At 43.5% G+C, this 12,118-nt stretch overlaps 1 protein-coding gene across 2 annotated transcripts in view; it reads right to left on the reverse strand.

The window, feature by feature from the left end:
• slc9a5 (solute carrier family 9 member A5) overlaps positions 1–12,118 on the reverse strand; it is a 279,958-nt gene that overhangs the window by 21,755 nt on the left and 246,085 nt on the right. For both annotated transcript variants that reach the window (XM_072547483.1, XM_072547485.1), the window contains exons 11-12: positions 10,502–10,587; positions 1,068–1,194 (exon numbers count right to left, since the gene is read on the reverse strand). In XM_072547483.1, coding sequence (XP_072403584.1) covers positions 1,068–1,194; positions 10,502–10,587 — 213 coding nt within the window. The remainder of the gene's footprint in view (positions 1–1,067; positions 1,195–10,501; positions 10,588–12,118) is intronic.

Genomic DNA, 12,118 nt, shown 5'->3' on the forward strand with positions numbered 1-12,118 from the left:
ACCTGAAATAAAAGGGGTAAGAAATTCAAACCAAAAACATTCATAGAAGAGACAGCCTTGTTATCTGCAGGTTAAAAATTTTCTGACTTAACTTTAATCAATTATGACATTTCCTGCAATGTCTTTGAAATAATACATATCCAAAGATGTACCAAGTTGCAGCAGGCTGTATTTTACCCCTCTAAGGAAGGACAGGGAGGTGGTCGGGGACCTGTAAATTGGCAATGAGAAGGTATTTGAGATTGGAGTGTTACCAGTGCCAGAATAGGTGTAGGACAGTCAAGTGAGCCATTTGTCTAGCTTGTTAAGGCCTCTTTCTGCTGCTGTAGACATTTTATCAGCACTGGGTGGATCCTTTGGAGACTGCCTAGTGAATACTAGTCACCTCCGTATGGACTCGGTTAGGGACAGGCCCTCCTAATTAGGCACTCTGTCTCCCATGAAGCAGTAATGATCACCCCCTACTCTCACTTCTCTAACTGACAACGGGCAACCCCAAATCTTAGTTATCAATTGCAAAAACAGCCTGCTCCCAGGATGTGCTCTCTCCTAACAGCTGTCCCAGGAGTGACGACTGCTCCTAGTGGTGCTTCTGAGCTTCTGGCCCTCCAATTGATTCAAAGTCTATAGGGGCTGGTATCTGGCCTTGAAAAGGACCATTGTTAGCTCCATATTTGCCCCATGCTAAAAAGTGCAGAAATATCTATGGCAGGACTATCCCCGGCTGTAGTATTGGGGTGTCTGCCGCTTCAATAAAATTTTGGTCACATGTGCTTCAATACAGATTGGGAAAACAATACTCTCACAATCCATGTTAAGCAGAACCTACAGGAAACATAAGAGGAAGTAATATTATTAGTTCTTTCTTCCATCTTGGGACAAAGAGGCCAACTGTAATGCCCTCATGTTCCTCAAACAATATTAGCTCACAGACTACAGACCAAACCTAAAATATTTCTGTATTATATATAGTTCATCACCATTATATTTACTAACCTAGGCATTGGGTGATATATGTACCAATGCTATCTCTCATAGTCCATATATGGGGGATAGGAATGTCTTACCCTTCTCCTCGGCTTGTACAGGTTCTCTCTTAAGACATGGTGCATCACTGTGTCTTCCCGATCTCTGCCACTCCTCACTGTGTCAATCACTTGTAAATCTAGACACACGGCACTTCCACTCTCCCTCCTGACATACATACACAAGAAACAGTCACAACTATACATTTCAATGTCTTCATTTTTAATTAGTACAGCTGCTAATGCAATGTTGTAGCAGTCAACTGGTCATAGCTCCGACAGATACTGCGGTGGACATCAGTCAAAACAGAAGAGCCTGTGACCTGTTCAAACAGCCTCCCGGAGAAGATACAAAAGCACAAAAGTGGGAAAGATTGGCTCAAAGAAAATTTCACAAAATAATGGGCCGTACTTCCAAGGACTGGCAATAACTATCCACACTTGCTGATTTACAATAAAAAAAAGCTCCAAATTTCTGACAGGAGGTTCTGCTCGGGCTCCTTCAGAGAAGTGGAGCATATCAGACAGGTCCCAGACAGGTCAAAGTGCGCCTCCTTTCTCACAGAAGTTGTTTGCTGCATTCTGTGATAAAAAATATCCAGCATCATAATCAGTTCCAGTGAAAAGGTAAGAATGTATGGTATGTCAGAGGTTAGGGTGGAAAGAGGGAAAATGCAATGGTACCAGGTAAGGAGTGTGCCAGGTGGGTAAAGTGTCAGAGGTGTTGAGTTAGAGCAGCAAAGAAGGGATGTCAAGTTGCAAGGATAGAGTGGGCTGTTACCTCCCAGGAGAGAGAAGTCATATCCTGGGTATTTTGAGGAGGGTGTCGGGCCCAGTGATGGGGGTGCAGGATGTCAGGCCCCAGGCAGGGTGGGGGGGGGGGGGGTTGTTGGTTCTCCAAGGGAAGAGGAGGGTGTTGGCTCCTTGAGAAAGTGGGTCAAGTCCAAGTGGAGAGAGGAATGTTGGGTTTTGAGGGCGTATTTATCGCATTATGTGATAGGGGGTTCCAGGTCTCTGGATGGTCCCAAGGCACTGTTGTTTCCTGGGGGTGGGTGCTGTTGGGTCCAATGACAGGAGTTTGCATTCTGTGGAGAGGTGGGTGTCTGGTGCTGTGAGGAGAGGAGCTGTTGATCAGGGTCTGGGAGGGGTTGGGTGTCTCAGGAACAGTGTAAATACGGGGTCTGTGAGGTAAGTTGAGCAAGAGATCAATTGAATAGTTACCGAGGAATTAGACAAGGGTTTTAGTAATCTAACTTCCCCTGAGTAACTATTTACTGATCTACAGCGGAAGACCCTGAGTTCTCTGATTTAACTGGATATTTTTAGAGAGTTCCAGGTACAAGGAAATTGCCCAGAGGAATCTTCAACTTCCCCGATAAATCCTTTGGAGTGTGCTACATTCGGGATTCTCCAGGATTCCTATGTGCAACTGCCATCAGAAAATTCTGGCTCATATTTCTGACATCCAAGTAATTTATTAACACACTTTAAAGTAAATTAAGCAAACTCCAAAAATTGGCTTGCTATTTTAAATCAATACAATACTGAAAACTAGAAATAGAACAAAATATCTAAGGGATAGGGTGTAGGTTTGCTCGCTGAGCTGTAGGTTTGATATCCAGATGTTTCATTACCTGGCTAGGTAACATCATCAGTGGCGACCTCCAAGTGAAGCGAAGCTGTTGTCTCCTGCTTTCTATTTATATCTTTCTCCTGGATGGGGTTCCTGGGGTTTGTGGTGATGTCATTTCCTGTTCGTTTTCTGAGGGGTTGATAGATGGCATCTAGATCTATGTGCTTGTTTATGGCATTGTGGTTGGAGTGCCAGGCCTCTAGGAATTCTCTGTCATGTCTTTGCTTAGCCTGAAGAAGGGCTTATGCCCGAAACGTCGATTCTCCTGTTCCTTGGATGCTGCCTGACCTGCTGCACTTTTCCAGCAACACATTTTCAGCTTTGCTTAGCCTGTCCCAGATTAGAGGTGTTGTCCCAGTCAAAATGGTGGTTTTTTTCATCCGTGTGTAGGGCTATGAGGGAGAGGGGGGTCATGTCTTTTTGTGGCTAGCTGGTGTTTATGTATCCTGGTGGCTAACTTTCTTCTTGTTTGTCCTACGTAGTGTTTGTGGCAGTCCTTGCATGGAAATTTATAGATGACGTTGGTTTTGACCATGGGTTGTACTAGGTCTGTTAAGTTTGTTAGTTTTTGTTTGAGAGTGTTGGTGGGTTTGTGTGCCACTAGGATTCCGAGGGGCCTCAGTAGTCTAACTGTCATTTCTGAAACTTCTTTGATATATGGTAAGGTGGTTAGGGTTTCTGGCTGTGTCTGTCTGCTTGTCATAGTTTGTTCTTGAGGAATCTGCGCACTATGTTTTTTGAGTATCAGTTTTTCTTGAATACGTCATATAGGTGGTTCTCCTCTGTTTTTCGAAGTTCGTCTGTGCTGCAGTGTGAGATGGCTTGTTGGAATAGTGCTCTGGTACAGCTTCGTTTGTGTGTTGGGATGGTTGCTGGTGCAGTTGAGTATTTGGTCAGTGTTTGTCAGTTTTCTGTATACGCAGGTTTGTGATTCTCCCTTGTCCTTTCTTTCTACTGTGACGTCCAGAAATGTGAGTTTATTGTCAGTTTCTTCCTCATTGGTGAACTTTATGCCTGTGAGGGTGTTGTTGATGATGTTAAATGTCTCTTCTATCTTGTTTCGTTTTGTGATGACAAAGATGTCATCTACGTAGCGAACCCAGATTTTTGGTTTGATGGTTGGTAGGACTGTTTGTTCTAGCCTTTGCATTACCACTTCTGCTATGAATCCTGAAAGCAGAGATCCCATGGGTGTGCCGTTGGTTTGTTTGTAGATTATGTTGTTGAAAGTGAAGTAGGTGGTGAGGCACAAGTCCACTAGCTTCATGATGTTTTCGTTGGTAATGTGATTGATGGTGGTTGGTGTGTGTGTGATAGTCTGTTCTAAAAGTGTGGCGAGTGTTTCCTTTGCTAGGTCGATGTTGATGGAGGTGAAAATCACCATTTCGACTGGGACAACACATCTATCCTGGGACAGGCTAAGCAAACACATGCCAGAGAATTCCTAGAGGCCTGGCACTCCAACCACAATGCCATAAACAAGCACATAGATCTAGATGCCATCTATCAACCCCTCAGAAAATGAACAGGAAATGACATCACTACAAACCCCAGGAACCCCATCCAGGAGAAAGAAAAAAAATAGAAAGCAGGGGACAACAGCTTCGCTTCACTTGGAGGTCGCCACTGATGATGTTACCTAGCCAGGTAATGAAACGTCTGGATATCAAACCTACAGCTCAGCGAGCAAACCGACACCCTAAACCTCAACCTGAGCTACAAACCTTCACAAACCTTGTGAATATCTAAGGGATATTGAGGCACAAAAACATTGAGCATAATTTTCCCATTTTTTGACTGCATTATTTCCAGGCAGGATGAGAAAGAGTTTCTCAACATGTCCCATAGAGACGCTTCCCACATAATCTTCTGCTGCTCATCTCATTAATTCTGGACTCAGACTGCATGCACCCTTCACACTCAATTGTACTGCAACAGAAGGGCAAGTGCTCACTGCGGTTGGGACCTACTGGCATGGATGCCACAGGCAACACAGCTAAACCCAAGCTGCACACCACTCCAGCATTCCAAGAATATTGTTGCATTCCATTTCAAAACAAGGTGACTCAAAAATAGAATCTGGCCTCTCCTCCTTACCCCAGCATGAGATGGTGGATGAGAGGACAGTCCTCTTCTCTCAGGACCAATGCTGGAGGCCACCAACACCTGGTCTGAGATAGACACCAGGTCAGGGCAGTGTCCACAATCTGGAGGAACCACACCAATGCCAGAAGACAGTGTTCCGCAAGGATAGGTGTCAGCCTCTGCTGCCTCATACTCACTCTAAATCTGCCAGGAACACTGGCCCTCTGCAAGGCTACTGGTCCTCTTAATGAGTTCAGCCACACTATAAAACGATGCCCTCAATGAGACACGGAGACATTTCCTAGCACCTTGCACTTAGGAGAACTAGCATGGTTGGAAATCCCACTGCCTGCATTGTAGCATTGTTCTCATCATGAGGAAAAGTGATGGAATCAGTGGGATCTTACAAAAATTAAATTTGTAATATCCTTGGTATATTTCTGGGTTGAGGATTTTAAGATCCTATACAGCTCTCCTGTTGATCCTTGGGATGAGCCAGTTCCAGCAAAATTATGGGTTGTTGTTACTTTGACAGTCTCTGGGATGGGATGGACACTGAACTTCTTCACAGTGCAAGCCCTGCTCCAGGAGATGACACAGTTTGGTTATGGTGTCCTAGGACATCCTCAGGATGTGCCTGCACTGATCTTTGCTCATCTGGAGGAAAGGAGAGTGAGGTCAGTCCACTCGAGGCCTTTGAAACCTTCTCTGTATCCTGGGGGGATCTTCACCTGTGTCTTCACATCACCCACAAAGCAAACTTGCTCTGCCCACTGACAGTATGCTGACAGCCATCCTTTGTTGTTGAGATTTGGTGAACACTATCCAGGTCATGCTCCTGAGAGTGAGTTGCAGACTATGACTGAAAGTCTTGAATTCAACCCCATCCTTCAGGTTGTATTACTGTTCTGGTCAACCTCATCAGCTTTATGGCTCACAACCTTCCAACTCAACCCTTTTACTTGACAATCAATATCCCCTACTCTTCTCCTCAGCTGCTGGCCTACTACTGTACATAACCATGTCCACTATCACAATCCACTGTCTCTAGTTGAAGCCAGGGTGATCGTGACTTGAGAAAACTTGAGGAAAACTTGAGCACAGTGGCTTAGTGGTTAGCACTGCTGCCTCACAGCACCAGGGACCTGGCTTTGATTCTAGTCTCAGGTAACTGGTTGTGTGGAGTTTGCACATTCTCCCCATGTCTGCATGCATTTCCTCTGGGTGCTCCAGTTTTCTCCTACAATCCAAAGATGTACAAGTTAGGTGAATTGTCCATGTTAAATTGCCCATGGTGTTCAGGGTGCATTAGTCAGGGGTAAATATAGGGTAATAGGGTAGGGGGAATGAGTTTACACTTTCGGGATTCTATTCTATGAAAACCCTCCTTCCCACAGTATCTCCTTCCCTCCCATATACTATTAGATCCCACTCTTATATTTGGAGTTGCCCCCATAAACAGTCATCATCCTCTACTGTGCCTGAGCACAATGACTCCAATCCAAATACTTGAGTTTCTCACTTCCACCATTGGACTGACCCCTGTTAACTACCCTTGAAATTTGTTGCCCAAACACTTGGAAATGTCCATAGCCCATCCCCTGGACTGAAGTTCCACCCTCCAAATGCCTTACCAGACATGATCCCTGTGGCAAATCAAGGGCCCAATACCCAGATCCACAGACCCCAAAGATACCAAGCATCAGACTGATCACAGCCAGGCCCCTGAACTGAGATTAAACAGTGCCCTTTACTGAGTATGGCAGCACCCCGACTCACATAAACCCCATCACTCAAATGTGGACCACCTCCCTTTGATCAACCTCCTGGAATTCCCTCCCTAAAGGCATTGTGGGTCTACTTGCAGCATATGGACTGCAGCGGTTCAAGAAGGCAGCTCACCACCACCTTCTCAGCCAGCAACATCCACATCCTACAAGTGCATAAAAGAAGACTTTCAGACATGACCATTTGGTTGAAATCTATGCCGTGTGTTTGCTATGTTGATTACTGGCACATGCTGTAGGTGTGACACTGATGTGCCATACAGAAACATGTCCACCTTGATTCATCAATGCTGGTAAGCATTGCACACATGTAAGGTGCTGTTGATCTCCAGAGTGCAGTGGTGTAGCAATAAAGTGTTTTCACCATCAAGCATCATGATGTGGTGTGGATGGTAATTTGACAATGCTGCCCTCCAAATACAGAGGATAGAGACAGTCTCTGCCATTAAGGCATGCCCTGGGATATTGCAGAATATTAATTAACATCAGAGGCTCACTGCAAGTGACAGTGAGCTGCAGTTGCCAGGTAACGATTCGGACTTTCAAGTCAGGAATCAGCACTATCTAGTTTCTCATTGGCAACTGGGAGAATAACAACCTGCATAGAAATGAGGAGGGATTAACTAGTAATGAAATGCAAACATGTAGCAGTAGGGTCCCCACCACTTACTAGTGAGATTCTCAACCACCCATTGAAACATCAAGGGAAAATCAGACTCTTCTTGATGTCAGGAATCTAATTTTCTCATTCTCATCACATTCTCCAGACTGCCCCTAGATGTGTAGTAGGAAGACAAGTTAAAAAAAAGTAACTCAGGCGCAAAGGTGGCAGAGGTGATACACCAGTATCAATATGCTTTCATATCTGTAAATATGGATGCACTCTCTTTTTGTCTGATCTACTGTAATTTTAGCTGGTTAACTGGAGATGCCATATCACAGATAAGCAACCTGTTCATACATCCAAATTATGTTATAATAATGTAAATAATGGTGAAGCATTGCTCATCTCTAAGAAGCATTGGATAGCAACAAATCTCAGAAATACTATAGCCCTTATCTTCATGGCTATAGTCAAAACTTAGAACTTTAGTGAGGAGTTCACTGAGACCAAAGGTAATGTGAACACCTTGTAATGGCTCCTTGCCTGTGCTCGTTCCACCATATGTGTATGGCCACAGGATCATTCATGAGCATTTTACCTGTATGTTTATCAAGGATGTGCACACTCTATCAAGGATGGTGATAACCAATGTTGAACTATCATCCAAATCCAGCCTCATATCCACCTCCTCCCCCTCCCCCCCACCAGCGACCACCAACCTGGATTGACTATATCCCTCCTTCACTCTATTATGGACTGATCCACTTTCATTTTCAGATGTGACCATTTGGTTGAAACACATGCAGTGTATTTACCTTGTAACTTGCTGGCACAAAGTATATGTGTGACACTGATGTAGTGTAGCGCCAAACACCGCCTGCCTGCACCTTCCCTCCGCCTCTCCCCCGCCCCCGCCCCCCCCCCCCCCCCCGCCACCCCGCCAAACCAACCCTTGACTGTTCAACGCTAGCAACCATGACAAGCTGCCTAGCTTTCTGTCCAGGGTAAAATAGAAGTCAATGATGTTGTGAGCCTGTAAGTTTTCACTGAAGCAATATGTGAAAGGCAAGGCAAGGCAAGGTAGAGATGTGAAACTCCATACAAGCATAAATTGAGTGAATGCTGTGAAAGAAAGCATGAGATTTGTGTGTAATCCTGTGCACAGAATGATTTGGTGGGAGCATCACAGTGGAAAGTGTCTGTGAACTCCAAAGTGCAATGGTACCGTGCTGAAGTGTGAAATGAATAGGTCTGAGATTAGCTATAATGAGGCTGGTGCTTTACATGGACAAAAGCTAGAGGTGGTTACTGCCCAGGATGTATGCAATGAGATGTTTGTGAAGGGAGCTGCATCTGCCCGGTAACTGCTCTGACTTCCATGTCAGGACTTGGTGCATCCAGTTTCTCACCAGTACCTGGCAGAATCACACACCGTGTAAACGTAAGACGAGATCTGCTATTACTGTGCTGCAAATGCTTGGAAGTAAGGTGCTTGCAGCTTACTATTGAGATTCTTATATAGCTGTTTAAACTTTAAGGGACAGATCAGATGATTATCTTGATAGAGTGAATAAGGTTTTTAAATTTTTGTCACATTCTCCTAAATTGCTTGCTGTTGCCCACACTACTCAAGGGCCGGAAAAATTCTGCCCATTAATATTGATGCCAAACTTGAATGATTTTTCCACTTTCTTTGTCACTTAAGTTTACAATGAGGCTATATTGTCACATTGAAGGGATGTATAATCATTTTACTGATGGGAAACAGGTCAAAATTGGGGTAGATGATGGAAGTGTTTATTTTGCCTTTTGTTGATGGTTCACTGGTTTGAATATTATTGCAATATTAATATGAACAAACCTGCTGCAGGAAACTGTTCTTTAATATGTCACCGACTGGTACTCACGTACTGGTTCTAATTTGCAAAACACAGATGTGGATTGTGTGGTAAAATTCACATGTTTTACTCTGATATGTTGACTGCACCAATCTCCTCCAGGTAGTTCTTCTATAATATAATGGTTGTGTTCTTGTGCAACCCCACATTATAAAAAATTTCGCTTTAGAAACAGTGCTTAAAGTGTTGGCAATGTAATCATGTTCCAGCCAACACACGATTTAAAAGTTATGCTTTAGAAACAGTGGCCCCAATTTGTCAATCACGTTACAGTGAATTCACATTAACAAAACACGCGTTATAGCAGAATGACTGTACTACTTCTATCTACTGTCTTTGAGCTGGGGTAAATTGATCTCACCTGGTTCCATATCTATCAGTGGTGTTTCCTGCTACTGCATTGCTACTTATACTAGGATTCCCTAGAATCCATCCTTATCTCCCTCCTTTTTCTCATTTGACAACATTCAAACGCATAGTATGGACTAGCTCAACCTCACCACATCCCCTCTTGATTACCCCGCTGTTACTAATTTATTAGAGTGTTCATCCAACAATGATTAAAGAATGAACAGAAATGTCCTTCTCTGAACCAATGGAAAAATTGAAGGTATTGCTTTCAATCCAAGCTCAATTCTCATGCAAGAACCTCCTTTTTTCTCCTTAGCAAGTTTCTGAGAGTAATCAGGCTGTTCACAACCTTAGTGTTATATCTGACCCTGAGATGAGCTACCCATCATCATACCATCACTGTGACTGTCTGTTTCCATATGTCACTTGATTTTGCCCCGTCTCAGTTCATCTGCTGCTGAAACATTCATTCATGCCTTTGTTACCTCCTTGGCTATTTCAATGCACTTCTGGCTGGTCTCTCATATTCTGTCTTCCTTAAGCTTGAAGGTTCAAACCAAGCTTTGTTCATCTTCACACCTGATCTTGCTGACTTACACTGGCTCCTGGTCAGATAACATTTTAATTTTAAAACAATCACCCTTGTTTTTGAAGCTTCCATGGCTTATCCTTTCCACCTCTAAATCTCCTCCAGTTCCACAAACCCCCAAGATATCTTGTTTATCTAATTCTGACCTCTGAACATTCCTAATATTACTGATTCCACCATTGTTGACCATGTCTTCAGTTACTGAAGATCTAAGGAATCTCTTTCTTACACCTCTCACCTCTCTTCCCCACTTAGCTCCTTTATAACACTCCTTAAAATCAGCCATTGACTGAACCTTTATTTAACTGACTAAATATCACCTTATGTGGCTCAGTTTCATGCTTTGTTTTTGAATGTTCTTGTGATAGGGCATTTTATTACATTAAAGGCGATGAATAAATGTAATTTGTTGTTGTATAGCCAACTATAGAATACATAACATTTTCTCAAACACAAATTGAAAATGTGCTGAATTCTCCAGCTCTGAGATACAGAAAGCAACACATGCCAGCAACATGACTGTACTCACAGGAGGTTTGTTACAGATGTTTCAGAGAATGACGTTCTACTTGGCATCGACGCAAATGTGAATTTTCCTGATGACATGTGACCTCCCTTAAAATAACAGACAGAGTGACATATAATTTCAGCAGGTCGCTACATATATTCACTTTAATCTCACAATCAAAAATTAGGAAATAACTGGTAATTAAACTATTAAGTAACAAAATTGAACTTGACTGAGACTTTGCCAGTCTGAATGGCTCAGAAGCATAGCAGGCTGTAATGGAAAGTAAATTGTTTCTACTTGTAGAGATGAAAAGGTGATGAAAAGGAAAATGAATGTATTTCCTAAGCAATCTCGTGTGTAAATGCTCTGGGCTAAGACTCAATCTTTGCTGAATTATCTATTCTCCCCTGGCCTCGTGATGGCTTCTGAATAAATAGGCTCTGTATTCTGAGCTAGGGCGTGGAAGAAATTCATCTGTCCTATGACCCTGCCTGATTCAGGGACTTGTGTGTGGACATCAGTAAAGCTGGTTCCAGTTGACTTGTGGTACTCCCCATGATTGAAAACAGCCCACCAACATTGTGTGTGTAGATGGACACATGAAAAAGTTGGCTGAGGTAATGAAAGGCTGCCATGTATTTGCAGAATATTTCAAAAAGGGAAGATATAGGGGAAGAGGTGTGGGTGAGAGACAGGAAGAAGAAGAAGACACAATTTTTTCTCCTTGTGATGTGCATCAATGGCACACAGACTTGCTTATTCCAAAGAAAGGCAAATGATGCCCCATCTTTCTGAAATAGCTACATAGCAAACCACACAACTGAACCCAGTGTTTGATGTTCTCTCCCTCTCTTATGAGATTTGTCAATGTTTAACCTCTTAACCCTCAAATATACTTGAGACCAGAAGCTTTCCTTCCAAAATGTTTTTGCAATGGAAGACAGCTAAAGCCTTGCACCTACCCTAAATTGCCCTTTCGAAGTCATCATTTCCCAGACAAACAAAAGTAAAACTCATATGGATTCTAAGGCTAGCTTTTACACTTCTAAGGCTAGCTTTTACACTTAGAATGTTGCTTCTAAGGCTATCTTTTACACTTCTGGCTTTTTGACAAACAAAACTACTTGCAAACACTTGGCTGCTGATGACCTTCTAAACAATACTCCACAGACAGCTTAGGGCAACTTTCATCAAAAAGAATTTGTAAGAATACTATCGAGGATAATGCTGGGCAGCATTTTACAGTCACCTGCTGACAGGTTGGAGATGGACCTCCGATTGCATGAGACCTTTAACCCTTTAGAATCTTTGTTTCCTTGAATAGGAGTGCCATCTTCACCAATGCTCCACATTTCGATTATCTCCAAAAGTGTATTGGAACTAGCTTTTGCTCTTCTCCCCTACAGCCCTTGCTGGCAGTGACTCTGAACAAGGCCTGGGATAGGGGAATACAACAGGGCACAGTAACCAGGCCCCAGGGCTCTAAGAAGCTGGTATGTCTGGGTCGGGGTGAGGCTGTTGTATCTGGGTAATGGGTGGGGCTAGTGTCTCCACTTTGGGTTCTGGGGTTAGGGCTGGGGGCCTGTCCCAAAGAGCACCTTGGTTTGTGATTCTGCCCTTGTCCCTGACTCTGAG

Source organism: Chiloscyllium punctatum, chromosome 26 (genome assembly GCF_047496795.1).
Source record: "Chiloscyllium punctatum isolate Juve2018m chromosome 26, sChiPun1.3, whole genome shotgun sequence".
Taxonomy (NCBI): domain Eukaryota; kingdom Metazoa; phylum Chordata; class Chondrichthyes; order Orectolobiformes; family Hemiscylliidae; genus Chiloscyllium; species Chiloscyllium punctatum.